This window comes from Phymastichus coffea, unplaced genomic scaffold, assembly GCF_024137745.1.
Source record: "Phymastichus coffea isolate CEN01 unplaced genomic scaffold, Cenicafe_Pcof_1.1 PCOF00170, whole genome shotgun sequence".
NCBI lineage: Eukaryota > Metazoa > Arthropoda > Insecta > Hymenoptera > Eulophidae > Phymastichus > Phymastichus coffea.
Window position 1 is genome coordinate 292,191 of NW_026706981.1, and position 16,574 is coordinate 308,764.

The 16,574-nt window shown below is 54.1% G+C and overlaps 1 protein-coding gene across 1 annotated transcript; it reads left to right on the forward strand.

Moving 5' to 3' along the window:
- The first annotated feature begins 423 nt into the window (after positions 1-423).
- Positions 424-16,206, forward strand: LOC131673192 (calsyntenin-1). Its single transcript, XM_058951001.1, has 9 exons — positions 424-799; positions 3,256-3,541; positions 5,213-5,537; positions 6,256-6,742; positions 7,930-8,637; positions 8,710-9,046; positions 9,125-9,441; positions 9,765-10,126; positions 10,791-16,206. Exons 1-8 carry the CDS (start codon positions 727-729, stop codon positions 10,064-10,066), a joined length of 2,835 nt encoding a protein of 944 aa, XP_058806984.1. The 5' UTR covers positions 424-726; the 3' UTR covers positions 10,067-10,126; positions 10,791-16,206.
- The last annotated feature ends 368 nt before the right edge of the window (positions 16,207-16,574 follow it).

Here is a 16,574-nt window from a genome sequence, read left to right on the forward strand (position 1 = left end):
GCAACATGTGCTACCGGAGAGCAAGGATGCGGCAAAAAAGCTAACAGCAAGGAAGGAGCTTGTGCTCGGGCAAAGGCTTTTTCATCGATCGCAGCAACGGCGCGAGTCGTGCGTGCGGCACGGACCGCAGGTAAGCACGCGAGTCTTTTTGCCGAATCGATGCCGGCAATATTCCGCGCCTGGCTCGCCAGCGCTCGGAAGCTTCGGCTCTGGCTCGAATATTGACTCGAGGCCGCGGACAGAGCGTGCGCGAGCCGAGTATACGCATACCAGCGCGCGGGAGTGGCAGCGCGCAAGCGACACACACGGTTGCGCGCGCGTCGGTGTGCGTGCGTGCAATTGCTGCTGGCGGCGGCGCGAGAGTCGGCCGTTCGTGGCGCTCGGTGTCGCGCGAGTGCGCCGCGCTGCGCCGACTCTCCAGCAGGCAGTCGCACGACGAGAGCCGCAGAGCGCACTTGTGCATCGTCTCCTTCTCTCACCCACACTCTGACACACGAACACACACGAGCGCACGTCGATATACGCACACCGAGATAGCGAGTCGCGTAACCGTACGGAGGAGTACAAGTGCGGAGGAGAGTGCGCGCGAGTGGAGCAGCTCTTTGGCAGAAGGGCGATGCGCGGCTGCTAGATACGGAGCCAGCAGCATCGCCGAGAGCGCAGACTGCGAGTCGTTGGTGTCGGCGGCGGAGGAATTGTCTTATCGCGCGCGAGTGTAAGGGCATAATGTCGCTGCTCGCGTTGCTGAGCGTCGGCCTGCTGCTGCTCACAGCGGTGAGGGCCGACAGCGAGCATACAGGTGAGTCTACCAGCCTCGACCCGAGCCTCTCCGCTCTCTATCTCTCTGTCTGCCTATACGTGTGTGCGATCGATTTTCCAGCCGCTCGCGCGCGTTCATCAGCTTTATTTCCGCTGCCTTCGATTTTTCGGAGCTGGCTGGCTGGTTGGCGAGCGAGCGAGCGAGCGAGCGAGCTAGCTAGAAGGCTTGGTAGAGAGAGAGAGAGAGAGAGAGAGACACACACACACACACACACACAGAGGTGGCACGGCACACTCCACCAGACCAACGCGCGTCCACCTACGTGTGCGGCTGTTGCGATCCTTTCGGAGAGTTGCGAGCTTCTGGAGGGAGAGAGACATACATACTTTCGACGACACTCTCCGTCGGTCTATTTATAAGGCAGATCTCAGCTTCCTCCTCGAGTCTCGGATTCTCGTTTTCGTTGCGCTTTTTTTGCCTTCCTCTTTCGAGCAATCAGTTTTTCCTTTCGGCTGCTAATTGTCCGAGCAAATGAAGGTGCGATCGATCGACCGCAAACTAGCAGCACCTTACGCGCGTAGAGAAAGAGAGAGCTTTCTCGAACCCACGCGCCAGAGCGTAGTAGGTGAGAGCGAAGGTCGAGCCCTTTGTCCGATGGCGGCAGGTGCCGGAGGAGAGAGATTTTTAGCGCAGCTGTGCTGCTCCTTTTTTTTCCTTTCTGAAATCGCAGCCGCCGCTGTCGCACGCTGCGGTAGACCTGCGGTGCTGCGACGTGTATACCTGTATTGTGCACACGATACCTGGCCGCCTTTCTCTCTCTCTCTCTTTCTCTTTCTTTTCTTTCTCCTTTCGTCTCTGTCCGCTTGTTTTTTCCCCTCTTTCACCGCGCTCGCGACACACGCACACACCTGTTTTCTCCGACATACAGCCAGGAATGTTTATCAAATGCTGCGCGGCCAACGCCTGACAATCGCGACCGATCCGACGACAAACGAGTTCGATGGGATCACGGATGACTGACCGATGCGTTCTCTCGCCTTTTCCAGCGTTACGCCATCCAGCCGACGAATCACGGCAACGTTCTCCCACGCAAACGAGCGCGGAACCCAGAGAGAGAGTGAGAGAATTAGCGAGAGAGAAATGACGGATACTCCGGAGTCCATTATCCGTAAACAAGTAGCTCTCGAATCGACGGAAAAATCGATGGGCTCGCGCGCGCATTTCGCTGGTTTTTTCACTCGCTTGGCTTGCTTCCACCAAATCAGCGTTCCCGTCCAATTTCTCTCTCTCTCTCTCTCTCTCTCTCTCTCTCTCTCTTTCTCTCTCTCTCTCTCTCTCGCTGATCGATGTGTTTGAGTTTCAATTCGCGAGTGCTTCGTTCGTAAACGCGTCCCTCATGAATAATCAAGCCCGCGCGAAAAGGAAAGCAGAGGAGGATAAAATAAAAAAAAAAGAAGAAGCGGAAGGGAACTTGGAAAGTCGGCGGTGGATGATGCTGCCGAAGAGAGAAGCGAGAGCTGGGGGAAAATTCGTGCGTGGAGCCTGCGAAGGCCCCGACGCGTGTCGCGGGAATCGGGACAAACCCGATTTACTTTCACCCCTCGTCATCGGGAACGTATACGGGTAGTGCATCGGCTCGTCGACCGCGCGCGCGGCGGAGGCTGCGATATTGGGAATTGCGGCCTAATTGTCGAGACGCATCGCGTAGCTCGGCGAGCGGGGGGGCGGGGGGCTTCGCGCCGACTGCGGTCCCGTCGCAGTCGGAGCCTCGATTGGCGCTTTTCCGCCGGCAATTTCTCGGCTGTGAGGCTCGCGCGCGCCGGACAAAAGAGGCGCCGCCACCGCGGCCGCGGATTCACGCTCGCCAAGCGCACGGCTAAGCTCAACCGTGAAACATTGACTACGCTCGCGAAAAACCGGAGCCGGGTATTCGCCGTTCCATTAATCCGCGCGGGGCGGCTCGTAAATCGGAGCCTGGATTTGGCCGCGCGGAATTTAATCTCGCGCGCATTGTGCGAGCAGAGCCTCGGGGTCGCCGCGCGACGGTGCCCCGAGTGTCCTTCCCGAGAGCTCGGCCCCGCGAATGTGGGTTAAGAGTCGACGCTCGTCGTCGTCGGACCCCATTGTCTGGCCGCCCCTGCCCCTCCGACGGCCGTTGCGCGATGAACGCGCCCAATTTGTTCGGGCGAACATCGCCGAGCGCCGGCCGAGCGAAAGAATGGCGCGCGGCGAGAAACGAGTTTCGGACAGCCAGAAAGAGAGAGAGAGAGAGGGGGGGGGGGGAGAAATCTGCGAACGGATATGCGCCCGCGCCCGCGTATGCAAGGCCGCTCCGCGAGAGGCGATCTTTGACGCCAGACCTTGGAGCTGCAGCGCGGTGGAGTGGTGGCAGCCGAATGCAGCCCCGAACGAGGTCCGACGTCGGGAGTGTCGCTCGCGAAGGGGCAAGCTTTGCGAACCGACGAACTGACGCGTTGTCGCGTTGTGCGTTGCAGTGCCGCGGCTGGACCTGGAGAGCCTGGAGAGCGGCTACCACGGCCTGGTGAAGGAGAACGAGTCGCTGGTGGAGGTGACGCCGCAGATCCGCGTGCTGGGCGGCGTAAAGGTCTGCATGTTCCGCATCTCCAACAAGCACCACGGCGAGGCGCCCTTCCAGATCGTCCTCAAGGAGGGCAGCAACCTGGCCGAGCTGCGCGCCACCCACGTGCTCAACTGCGAGAAGCGGCGCAATTACAAGTTCGACGTGTCGGCCGTCGCCTGCAACGGCGCCCAATCTGACAAGTGAGTATATAAGCTCTCCCGCGGACACATCGGGGAGGAGAACGAGCCGATCGATAGGCGCGCGGGAGCCGGGCCGGCGCTCTCGCGTGCGCCCCGCGCTCCTTTCCTCTTCGTTCCTTTTCTCCCTTCTGATTTTTTTGCCTCTCGCTCGTTTCCTCTCCGTTGCTCGGATCCGAGGCCGGAAATCGAACGCGCGCGGCGCCGTCTCTGCGCTCCGCGGACAGCCTAGATTCGCGCGAGCGACCCGGCGCGCAGACAAGCGCGAGACATACGAGGCCTCGCTGTCGCGGATAGGCGCGAGCGCCTGTTATCGGCTGGAATTTCAATAGAGTTGGCGTATGTAGGATGGCGGCCTCGGGGCTCGTCCCTCCTGCGCCCCCTTCGACAGCTAGACGCGAGCTGCGGCGGCTGGAATACGAAGAGCCGCCGGTGGCTCTCGGCCCAACAAAATTCGAGAGGCTCGGTCTCCGTCGCTCGTCGAGCCCCGCGCTGGAGAAAACGCACGGGCTAATTAGGCCGAGGGGCGCTGCGGGCCCGCGCAACAGGTATTGCGTCGAGCCGGCGCGCCAAGTGTCTCTCGATTAGCGCGACAACAACCGATTTGCAAATTGGTCGCGCGGAGCCTCGCCGACGCGCCGATCGATCGATCGCGGCCGGCTTTCACGAGCCGACTCCTCGCGTTAGCCTCGGTGGGCGCCCGCGTTCGCTTATCCGCCACGGCGCTCGAGACGGGACGCGGAGGAAGGCGAAGAAAGGACGAGGCGTCGATCCAAGTTTGCTCGATACACGAGGCTTACACGGCTCGTATCGCGACTCGCGTTAACAGATAATAAGCTCGTAGGGTCGGTTGAAAGTGTGTCAACGTATGCTAATGCGCGGCGCCACCCGGAAAGAAAAGGCACGAGAGAGGGTGGGGCGGGAGGAAGAGCCGGCAGAGAAAAGGTGTAAGAGAAGCCCCGCGAGCTACGGCAGCGAGTTAAATTCAATTTCAGCGAGCCTCCTCCCGTAAAACGAATTTTTCATGGCTTTTACGAGCAGCTTATTAATTTCCTGGAGTATGCAGCCAAAGAAGAGAGAGAGAGAGAGAGAGAGAGAGAGAGAGAGAGAGCGCGCGCGAAGGAACCTAATTTTCTAATGAATTTTCCAAGTTTTACAATCAGCCTATAATCTTTGTCCCTTTCATCGATTAAATCATCTCCCCACCCCGAACACTGTCGATTCTTGTCTCTCTCTCTCTCTCTCTCTCTCTTTGATCTCGAGCGAGCCTCTAATCCCTCCTGCTCTCGATGACATCGCGCTGAGGCATTAAAATCGACGCCGAGCCGCGCCACCATATAAGGCCGCATTCTTTTTTCGTCGGTTCAGCATCCGGCGGCGTTTACGACGATTCAAGCGTGCCTCGAAAGCCGATCGTTCGCCTCAATTACGCGCGCCCGCAACGCCCAGTCATTATGCAACAACGGATTCTGTGCTTTCGCTCGGGAGGGTGGGGGGGGGGGGAGGCCTTTTTTTCCTCTTAATTGATAACCGGCGCCTCGTGCCCTTGTTACGTCTCGAGCGGCGACGGGCGAGCTTGCGGTCCGCGCGCTTCTCGAGAACACTCGCGGCGACGACAATGCCGCGCGTCAGCCGAGCCTCGAGAACTGTACGCGTGGCCGCGTTTGTTTGCAGCGCGACGGTGCACATCACCGTGGTGGACGTGAACGAGTACGCGCCGCAGTTCCTGCAGCCGGCGTACGTGTCGACGGTGGACGAGGGCAGGCTGTACGAGGAGATCGTGCGAGTGGAGGCGTCGGACCGCGACTGCACGCCCAAGTACGGCGACGTGTGCAAGTACGAGATACTGACGGCCGACCAGCCGTTCGTCATCGACAACGAGGGCGCCATCCGCAACACCGAGCCCCTCGACTACGAGCGCTCGCACAACTACATCCTCAGCGTGGTCGCCTACGACTGTGGCATGAAGCAGTCTGCGCCTGCCATGGTCACCATCAAGGTACGCCGACGCCCGCGACCAGCGTCGCCTCTCTCTCTCTCTCTCTCTCTCTCTCTCGCTCTCTCCGACTCGCGAGCGCGAGTGGCCCTTTACTCGCGCGAGTCGGAACCCATTGCGCGGTAAGTTGGTTCGAGGGGGGATCGGGACCGCTCGTGAATTACGCTCGCGACGCACTGACGCGCGGGGCTGCTCGCGGCCGATCGATCGTTTGCATCGGCTTCAGGCGCGACTCGAAAGTCCGCGCCTCGTCGGCCTCGCGATCGACCTCGCGAAAACCAGTCGAGCGCTGCCGTTGGCGCGCATTAATCAGCCCGAAAAACGCGCCGCGCCGCCGTTCGTCATCGCGCGGCCTGTCCAAAAGTTACGTTTATGATAATCACCGCCGGCCGCTGTCCAATTAACTGCGGATTTATGTGCTCGGACGAGCTGGCAACGAGTCGGCCAGTGGCCACCGCGACGATCCGGAAATCGAGCCGTCCGGACCAGAGTCCAGTCCGCGGACCGACTCGCTATTTACGCGACGCGGCGGACAAAACGAAGGAGAAAAGAGCAGAGTCGATCGACGAAAGCGAGCGACGGCGAGAGAGAAAGAGAGGGAGATCGGGGGGTGGCCAGATTGGACAGCTGCGCATTTCCATCGGAAGGCAGCGGCATGGGGGGGGGGGGGGCACAACGGTGAGATTGCTAACGCCGTCGTTGTGTGCGCCTCGTTAAAAAGGTCAACAGGGTGTGCTCTCCGGGCTGGCGCGGAGTGCCCGAGCGAGTGGACTACGCCGTGGGCGTGGAGGCGCAGCCGCTGCTGCCGTCGGCGCGTCTGGAGCTGTGCGACGCGCCCTGCCAGCTGCACAGCCTGCGCACCAGCCTCAGCCTCGTGACCGACCACATCGGCAAGGGCTGCGACCGCGACACCTACACGGTGCGCAGCCAGCGCAAGCTGTGCGGCGCCTCCAAGGACAGCGTGGACCTGCTGCCCACTCCGGGCCCCGCGGCGCCCTGGACGGCCGCGCTGTCGCGCGACGAGGGCCGCGAGGCCGACGAGATCTTCGAGTTCGACGGCGCCAGCTCGGCCGCCATCGTGCCCGCCGAGGTGCTCGAGCACTCGCTCGCCCAGAAGTTCAGCGTGGGCGTCTGGGTGAAGCACCGGCCCAGGCCTCGCCAGGACCCCCACGTCAAGGAGCACATCCTCTGCGCCGCCGACGACCACAGTCAGTATATGCACCAATCGCTCGTCGATCTGGCAATCTGGCGTGCGGCTCGCGTCTCGCGGCGGCTTCCGCGCGCGAGTACGCGTCGACCGCCCGAGGCCAAGAGTCCGGACAACGCGGCGGGCTTCGGCCCCCTACGCCCGCCCGTACGCGCCCCGCAGGATTTGCATTATTCGGGCATTGTAGTCCATCGGAAATCCGCGCGAGACCGCGTCAAGTTTCTAAATCCGCAGAAGCCATTTCTACATTAGGGCGACAATGGGATGATTGGGACGCGCGCGAGAAAGCCGTAAAAGCCGCCCACCGGTATAATCCCGACGCGTCGCAGTCACCGTTTTTTTTTCGGTCTAAATGAAATATCCATGCTATCGTCCCGCAGCGCTGCAGCTGCCACTTGAATTTTGACGGAAAAATAACGAGAACTCGCGAGTTGTTTTTTTTTTTCTTCTTTCTTTTTTTACTTTTTTAATGACGACTTTTCCGCCTCAATGAGATATCTGACGCTGGGGAGGGGGGCGTCGAGGGAGAGCGTTGAGACAAAAGAAATCAAGGCCTCTCCTACTTTCCTCGTCTCTCGTGTGCGATGGATGGATTTTCGCAAAAAATATTTCCGTAATTATTCGCCGAGCTCTTCGCGGGGAAACGCGCGGCGGCCTCTAATTACTCGAAATCCCTGCTTTTGAAGCGCTGCTCGCGCTCGGCCGCGCCGACGCACAGCGACGGCAATACTCTCCGGCCGAAAATATATTAATTCGAATGGCAAGGGGCGCGTCGAGGGTGTGATACGCGCGCAAATTAAAGCCGATATTTCGCTATGCTCTCGGGCACGCGGACCCCAAAAGCCGACACAATGGCCGCGCCTGCGTCGCGCCTCGCGATAAATGCGATGCGCGCACTCGCTGTGCGCCGTGTGATTAAACTCGACAGCAACGATCGTTGACGGAACGGCAAGTTTCGGTGCAGAAATACCTGCGACGATGACGAGATCGATACGGTGCGCGGACAGTTTTCGCGGAACGCCAATTACTGCTCTGCCGGGGATGAGAATCGAAGGAGAAGATCTGGATGCGTAAAAAACGGCTTTTTAACGAACTCGAAACGAGCGGAACTGTGCCTAAAACGAGCAACGAGAATGTAGTTGTGCGATAATCTCGAGCCAAATAACCAGAATTTTCGTCTATCCGCAGAGATGAACCGCCACCACTATGCGCTATTCATCCGCAACTGCCGACTGATCTTGCTGCTGCGGCGTGATTTCACCGAGGGTGACCCCGACATGTTTCGGCCGGCCGAGTGGCGCTGGAAGTTGACGCAGGTGTGCGACGACCGCTGGCACCACTACGCCATCCAGGTCAACTTCCCGCGCGTCTCGCTGTTCGTCGACGGCGAGGAGTGGCACGCCGACAAGATGAACCCCGAGATCATCGACGACTGGCCGCTGCACCCGGCCAAGGGCATCAACACCACGCTGGTGGTGGGCGCCTGCTGGCAGGGCTCGGACAACAAGACCAAGCACCACTTCCGGGGCTACCTGGCCGGCCTCTCGGTACTCGTTGGTAGAAACGAGAAGCCCGATGTGCTCAGCTGTCTGCGCCACTGTCAGGAGGGCATCCACGTGCCGTCGATGGAGCTGCTGCAGCCGGGCACCCAGCTGCTGACCAACTCCGATCTGACCGAGCTGCGCATCGACGGCGACAACAAGACCAACGTGGAGACGCTGCTGCGCCGCATCGGCTACACCAACTCGCGTCGCTTCCCCACCCCGGGCCGCCGCAACTTCCGCCTCGACACCACCGTCATCTGCGAGGGCCGAGAGGATCGGCCGCTCAGCGTGCCCTCGGTGCAGTCCTACGTGTTCGTGCTGCCGCCGCCCCGCCCCGGCATCAGCGTCAACGGTGCGTCACCGTGACTGCCCCGCCAGCGGCCAGTCGATGGGCGCTGCATTACCCGCTCGCTTGTCGTTGCAGGCACGGGCTACGTGGCGCGCGAGTACGGCGACTTCCGCGCGGGCGTGCGCGTCTTCCCGGACGCGCGCGTGACGGCCGGCAGCGCTACGCGCCTCGACGCCTGCGCCGTCAGCGTCTACCCCAGCCTGAACCCCGACCACGAGAGCCTCAGTCTGCCCGGCGACACACTGCGCCGCTTCCACCTGATCAGCGCGCGGGTCGACCGCGACGGCGTGGTCCTCAGCGGCGCCGACACGCCCCACAACTACCAGCAGATCATCCACTTCATCACCTACACCAATCGCAAGCCAGCCTACTATCTCGACCGCGTCTTCAAGCTCACCTGCTCCGAGCTCAGGTTGGTCGCGTCGCGCGCGACACCGTCGACGAGCCCGGCGAGCCACGCTGACCACCCTGTTCCCTTGCCTGTCTGCAGCGGTAGATTCGCGAGCAACGAATACGTGCAGACGCTGGCGGTGATCCACCCGAAGGAGAAGAGCACGACGGAGCTGCCTCGCTCGACCAGCGCCCACATGGCCAACGACATCCCGATGGCGAGGATCGTAGAGCCGCAGCCAGGGCACTCGCAACTGTCGCCCCACCACGCCGAGCTCACCGAGGAGTACGCGACGACTCAGCTGCGCGACGGCCGCGCCGCCGCCGCCGCCGGCAGTCACGCCGTCACCATCGTGGCCGCCTGCTGCATCGGCTTCCTCCTGCTCATGGTCGTCGTAGGAGCGGCTCGCGTCCGAGGTACGACAGACCTGTCGATACGCTTACAGAGCGTTTGAAAGTGGGTCGAGCGTATGCGCGTGTGGCTCATCATTGTTGCCAGCGGCGGGTATCGCGGCGGGTATCGCGGCGGGAGCGTTGCTCAATGTTTTAAAGTATCGATCCACGTCATTGTTCATTGATAGAGCCGGTCGCGGGCTGGGCTTTTTATAGCGCTCTCGCCCCTCGCCGGTACTCGAAATCGTGCCTTTGCGGCCGTCTCGCGCTGGCATTTCCACGCAAGGCCGCTCGAGCAGCCCTGCGAGCCGCCGAGGCAGCGGAGCTGACCTATCGATGTGTTGCAGGCGCCAATAAGCGGCGACGCTCGGCCGGCGAGGAGCTGGCGGCTGAGACCGAGATGGCGTGGGACGACTCGGCCTTGGCCATCACGGTCAACCCGATGGACAGGCTAAACGAGCAGGAGACGGTGGCGGGCCGGCGCGACGACGAGCTCGACGACTCGGCGAGCAGCGACTCGGAGGACGGCAGCTTCAGGGACGACGACATCGACACCAGTGACTGCGAGAACGAGTGCGACGTCAGCAGCGGGCGCAGACTCGGGCGTAGCCATAGCCCCGACTACGAGTGGGATCATCCCAACGTTTAAGCGCCCACCCCGCCGCCTCCGCTCCCCAGCCGCCACACCAAGCACCGAACAAGGAACAAGGTGCGTCTCGCTCCTTCCCACGCGCTCTCAAGCTCCATCGATTCGCGCCGCGCTCTCGCGCGATTCCTCCGACATCGCATTAATAAATCACGTATTAATCGATCCCGCGCAAACTTCCGCATTGCTTATTTGTCGGTTTTAATGACACGTGCTTAACTATCGGCGTACGGAGGCCCCCAATTCGTTCGAATTGACGAGGGATCGAGGGCAAAGATCACTTTATGGGCGATCAAGACAAGCTACATCAGCGATCGGGATAAGGAGCTTAGCGGAAAATACACCAGAAGTCATTAACGAGGCGCTTTGAGCGATCGCCCGACGCTCCGCTTACTCCGCGCTTGAGAAATCTGTGCAAATATTACCCCTGAAAAATGGCTTCGGCGCGCGAGAAATGGATGAAGTTGACCGAGCGAGCTGCTTCCGAGTTCAAGTTTTTCTTTCTATTTTTGCTTCTCTCCGAGCTCCAAATGAAAATCCGGGCCGGGAGCTCGCGCGCAATTCCGACGAAATGTAATTTTCTAAGCGCCCGCGTGCGCTCCAGAGCTCAATGGCTCAAAAGCTCGCGCGATCGCGTTGAGAAAAAGTGTCGGTCGTTTCAAAATTTGATTGGCTGACGTTGAACGCGCACAGAGCTTTGACGCAGTGTTTGCATTTTTTAATATAGGCATCATGAAGCTTCTCCACGCAAATTCATCCACTTTAAGATCAGCAAAGGCAGCTAGACGGAGTTGAAGCGTCAGCAGCAGCAGCAGCAGCAGCAGCAGCAGCAGCAACTGTAGCGGCCTTGTCTCGAATATTTCAAGGGCTCGTAAAAGTAAAGTTGGCAGAAATCGGCAAACTTTTGAATTTGGCTCCAGAGACTTCATATCCTTCCTATATAGGACACCTCCAAAAAGCGCTCGGTCTTTTAGAGTCAAGCACGTAGTAGGTGAAATGTGTGTTCTTGCAGGTAGGTTGAAGTGTCACATTATATCCGTCCCCTTTAGATTGAGTTTCTAGTACCAGGGCATCAGCGAATCGGCGGTGTGCTGCTTAAAAGTAAAAAAAAAAGAGACAGAGCGAAAGAAAGAATGAGAGAATGAAGAAAAGTAAGACAGAGAAAATTAAGAACGACTTAAGTCTGTAAGAGTGCGGGACGCTTTATCTAATAATTGAGAAAAAAAAAACTCTTTCTACATACGGTAACGTTCTTAACAACAGTGGTTGTCGAGGTATGCGGATGTACTATTCTTCGATTCTATTTTCACACACATATACACAAAAGCACACGCATTCAGTAATAAATAAAAAGAAGGGAAAACCTATTTAGACGCAGTCGGGACAATTTGTACGAACGATTCCGATGGTCCCGACGGCGATGACAAAATTTTTCGATGTTGGAATATGCTTGCAAAGCTCAATATAAAAATGGAATGCAGTCGAGTAGATTGAGACTAGATATTTAATAATAAACGCATGAAAAAAAGTAAAAAAAAACAAAGTCATAAAATATATATATCAGTCGTTTGGTTCATCACACATTTGTATGACAAAAGAATACATTTTTTGAGTATTGTTGGTAAGATACTTAAGACTTTTAAATGCACAACATGACTTTTACTAAAATGAATACCAAAAACAATCGCGACTCTCACCTACTGTCAGCCTTGTGTTGAAACAATGCTTTAATTAACCTCAAGAATATTATTATATAGTAGAATAGCAGAGATTGATTTTAAGACGCTTTCATTATCTTTCAAAATGCTCACATATTATATATATATGTATATATATGTATGTATTTGAAATTTCTCAAATATCATGGAGTATCCTTCTTCGTAAACCCATCATAGAGATAAATCGATGCCACGTGATCCGGTGGTTTTTGCGCATTGCTTCCAGGTCATCATTAGATCCGAATAAAAAAGTGTTTGTTCCAGCAGTAACTATGGTAGTTCCTGTTTCAAAAAGTTTTTCCAGAATTTTCAAGTGCTGTCCAATAATTAAAAAATAAATTCATACTTTCATCGGATCGAAGGAAAAAATTTGTGGTCTTGAAACAATCCACAAAAATCTCCAAATGATATGTGGCGTCGATCTATTTCTATGATAAATTTGTAAAGAAGGATACTACGTGATATTTCGGCAATCCTAAATATACATATACATATATATATACACACATATACATACATATATATATATATATATATAAAGAAAAAATATCGCTACTGGTACTAATGGTATCTGAGAAAGAGACGCTGTTGGAAACATTTAATTAATACTATTGAGTACGTAGGCTTCAAATATAATAAATAAATGACAAATCTCTCAAGTAATGTTATATAGCAGCGTACTATTATACAGAGATAAGCTTTTACGTTTTTGCATTTTGTCGCCTCCGGACATCGTCGGATTTGTACTCTATGATCTCTAAGCTTTCTTTTGTTAAAGGTAAAAATCAAGTGGAAAAAATAGTAAAAAAAATAATTAAAAAAAATCACGAGTTGTGTAATTGAGAGGAGAGGACAGGAAAACAACAGTTGTTTTAAAGCTCGGAAGTGCTTTTCTGCTATTTCGAGGGAGCGTCGAGCGACGCGAGATCCGAAAATAAATGGTCGTCCCCGTGCCGCTCGACGACGGGTTACACCCCGCCAATTCTGCAATAACTTCGATCTTGCTTCTTCCTGACATCTTCCAATTGTCTTTAGAATTTGGTCAGAGGAGCTATTACACGTTAATATTGTCTCTCTTTTCTTTCTTTCCTCGAGAAATATTTTTTTTTGTTTTTCCTTTCAAATCGTTTCTTTCATTCATTTCTTGAACGGGAAGCGGCCATATTAGTATGTGTTATATTACGTATTTCGGTGTAAGCGACAAGGAATTAAATTAATCATATCGTGAGAGAAGGAGGCGCATGTATTTACGCGCGGCACGGAAGTCGAATATACATTACGTTTACACGCGTTTATAGGTGTACGTGTATCCAAGGAGCGCGCGTGTCAATTATATACTTTGCACTCGGCAAAGAGGATGTGTTTCTTCGTGGTAGTGCAATCAGTTGTGCAGACTACGTACGTAGGGCCTGGGACTAATTGTAATTCGTTGTTATTTTTTTACATGCGTGTTTTGATCCTGCCTCTTTGCTTCCCTCTTCGCCCCATCTCCCGCCCCTGCTCATCGAGATATCACACCCGAAAACCCGGTTTTTTGATAATCACTACGTTTAGCGGGGTTTCGCAAAGCTCTATCCCGCTTGCCGTGGGAATCTAAAGAACAAATAACGGGGGAAAAGTGAAAAAGGTGAAAAAAAAAACGTAATGTAACGAAACGTGTGTATTTATCAGGCAGTATTTGATGTACGGACTTTGCTGCGCGATCGGTGTCCGATGATCGCGCGGCGAGATTCTCGCGAGATTCGACGAATAGAGTACGCATCGGTACGCACGTAATGATGCATCTCCCATGTGGACGAGGAACAAAATAAAATAAAATAAAATAAAAGCACGAATATACACAAGTACTGCCGAGTCCTAATTCACGTGTATGTATATGTATTTTTAGGGAGAAGTTTAAAAGAAAAAAAAAAGAGATAGAAATATCGATCAAATACTTAGGAACTGAATATTTGAATATGTATTTCGTATAGGGACTATAACGACAATTTATTTTTGAACGTGCATATCATATCATTTTTATAAAAAAGAAAAAAAAATTGGATAAGGACCCAAGCGCGAGAGCTTGGCGGCGCGCGTGAACGAACGGTGAAAGAGACTAAAGACGAAGCGCGAATTTTGCACGAGAGATTAACGATTAAGGATCGAGCGAACGGCCCTGTGTAACACACCCCTCGCCCCGTGCGCGATTGATCGCCGCCGCCGAGAACTGGCAGCGCGCGACGACGCGGAGCGCGCGAACGCGTTCGCCATTTTACCGCGTTGTTGCTTCTTCGCCTCCCGCGTCTTCTTCGTTGTTTTCGGCGCGCCTGCCGCGCTGCACGACCGCGACGACGGCGCGAGTCAGTTCCGAGCAGCGTTTTCGGCCCCGGCTCTTTTCGCCTCCGCCCGCGGTGTGTCTGCCTGTGTTCTTTTTCCTTTAAAGAGCTTACGCGCACGAAAACGTACGCCTCCCCCCCCCCCCCCCACTATCGTGGACTTGCATAGTTGTCTTGCCTGCATACCCGGCCACTTTTCACGCGTGTAAGCTTTTTTTTAATTAATCGCCGCACTCACGCTGCATCGAGCGAAGAGGATACACCATGCCCCCCTTCCGCCCGACATTTCGTACGAGAACGCTGCTTCTCTCTCTTCTTTCTTACCGCATCTCTCGATCAGCTCCACTTTTATTTCGCCTCGAGAGCGCGACTCCGTACTTAATTAACTTTATTAATGAAAAGCCACGCAAATCCGCGAGAGAACAAAGCAACGTATATAAAAAGTATATGTATATTATATATAGGCGCATAATGAATAAAAAATAAATAAATAAATAAAGAGCGAAAGCGAAGGAACTTCTGTGCGCGTGGAGAAGGAAACGGAACGAGACTCTCTCCATCCTCTCTGTCTCTGTCTCTCTCTCTCTCTCTCTCTCTCTCTCTCTCTCTAGAAGGAAGAGGAAAAGCGAGCTCGATCCAACGACGAGGAGGAGCGCCCGTCATTAGGCAGCGACAAAGGACAGAAAACCGGAATGCATTTTTGAACGATCGCTGGCAGTTCTCCTCGCACTCCTCGATGTGCCGCGACGCGCTGCCCCGATTTCGCCATGGGTGCACTGCGGACACGAGGCCGCCGCTTACGCGCGAAAAGCCAGGATCGATTTGGTAACACGCCGCGTCGTTGATTTCGTTGCCGTGAGCAGCTGAACGCCACTTATCGTTACTCCCGATTCCCGTGCACACGGGTGAGTTGGATCGTATCGAGCGCGGAAATTCGTTCCCTCGGTTGGACACGCAAACGATAAGGTACATGCATGCACTACGCGCGCGCGCGTCCCCGTTTGTATGGATATGTTTTATGCATATTAAACGCGAACAAAGTGAAAGACGGAGCGAGGTAACAATAGGAAAAAAGAAGAGAGAGAGAGAGAGAGAGAGAGAGAGAGAGAGAGAGAGAGAGAGAGAGATGAGTCAGGCGTAGGTGTCGCGGAGCAGACTCGGCCAGGAGAGAAAGAAAGGAAGCCGGCTCCTTCGTCGGTGGGGCCGCAATGCTGGCGCGTGATAATGGGGCTGCGGAGATTAGGGCTCGTCTAAAAGCTGCAACAGCGGCGCTCTCCCTCTCTCTCTTTCTCTCTCTCTCTCTCCCTTCCGCTCACCGTGGCTATAAATACGCCGTGCGCGCGCGTGAATTTTGCTTCGGTCACGCCGCGCTCATTTCGCGTTCGAATGCGCGCGCGATAGAGACAGATGACACAGCTGTACGTAGCGTAGTTGAAATGGATTCCCTCCCAGTATCGTTTTGGACATTTTGTGTGTTAACTAATAAAGATAATCTTAAAGCTAACATTAACAGTTAAGATGCAAGCAAATTTTATCATTGGTATGAATATATATAACGACATCGTTATCAGCAGCAAGAATAATAATAAAGTAAAACGAATACAAGGTACAACTTTGTACGCTTATTATTGTATTATTATACCTTTGGAAACTCACACCAAGGCGAAATGTTAGACGGGGTGAGAGAGATAGAGAGAGAGAGAGAGAGAGAGAGAGAGAGAGAGAGAGAGAGTGCAGCGCTCTTCTCGCGCTCAAAAAGAGACGAATGTGACGGCGATCTTACACAACGCGCGTTTGTTTATTCTTTTTGTTTCGTGGCGCACACAGCATTATGCACAGCCAACGCAACCCTATACGCATCATTACGTCAAATTATATTAATCCCTGTTGAGGGGACGAGCAAAACAGTTGTATCGATCGGAAAAAAATTAAGCTGAGGTTGTTCATTGAGATTTGTTTTAGTAATAGCGATGCGAGACCAGAGATATCCACACATGCGCGTACACACATTGCACATGCTAGGAATATTAAAAGAATACTATCTTAATGACATATTATAAATAATAACTAAGACGTCAAGTGTATTTGTTTAATAAAGGTGTACATTCGAAAAAAAAACATTGGACGTTACTGCCATTTTATGCTTCCCTATCCTTTACTCCTGCTTTCCGTCTTGAAATAAAGTAAAACACTCGTTTCATCTTTATTATATATACAAATTTTATTATAGTAAATTTATTTTTAGATAATATTTGTCAAAATGATAACAGCTGAGCCTATGTACAAACGCGTGCGAAAATGTAAATTACTCTTACAGTAGATGACATAATCATTAGTAACGCGAAGCTTTTACATCTGGTTAAAGAATTATTTACATTTATTTTTTACTGACAAAAATAATGAGTCACTGATCATCTTTAATCCGCAGTCGCAATGACTCGAAACAGCTTTCCCGTACAACATTGAAACCGTTAC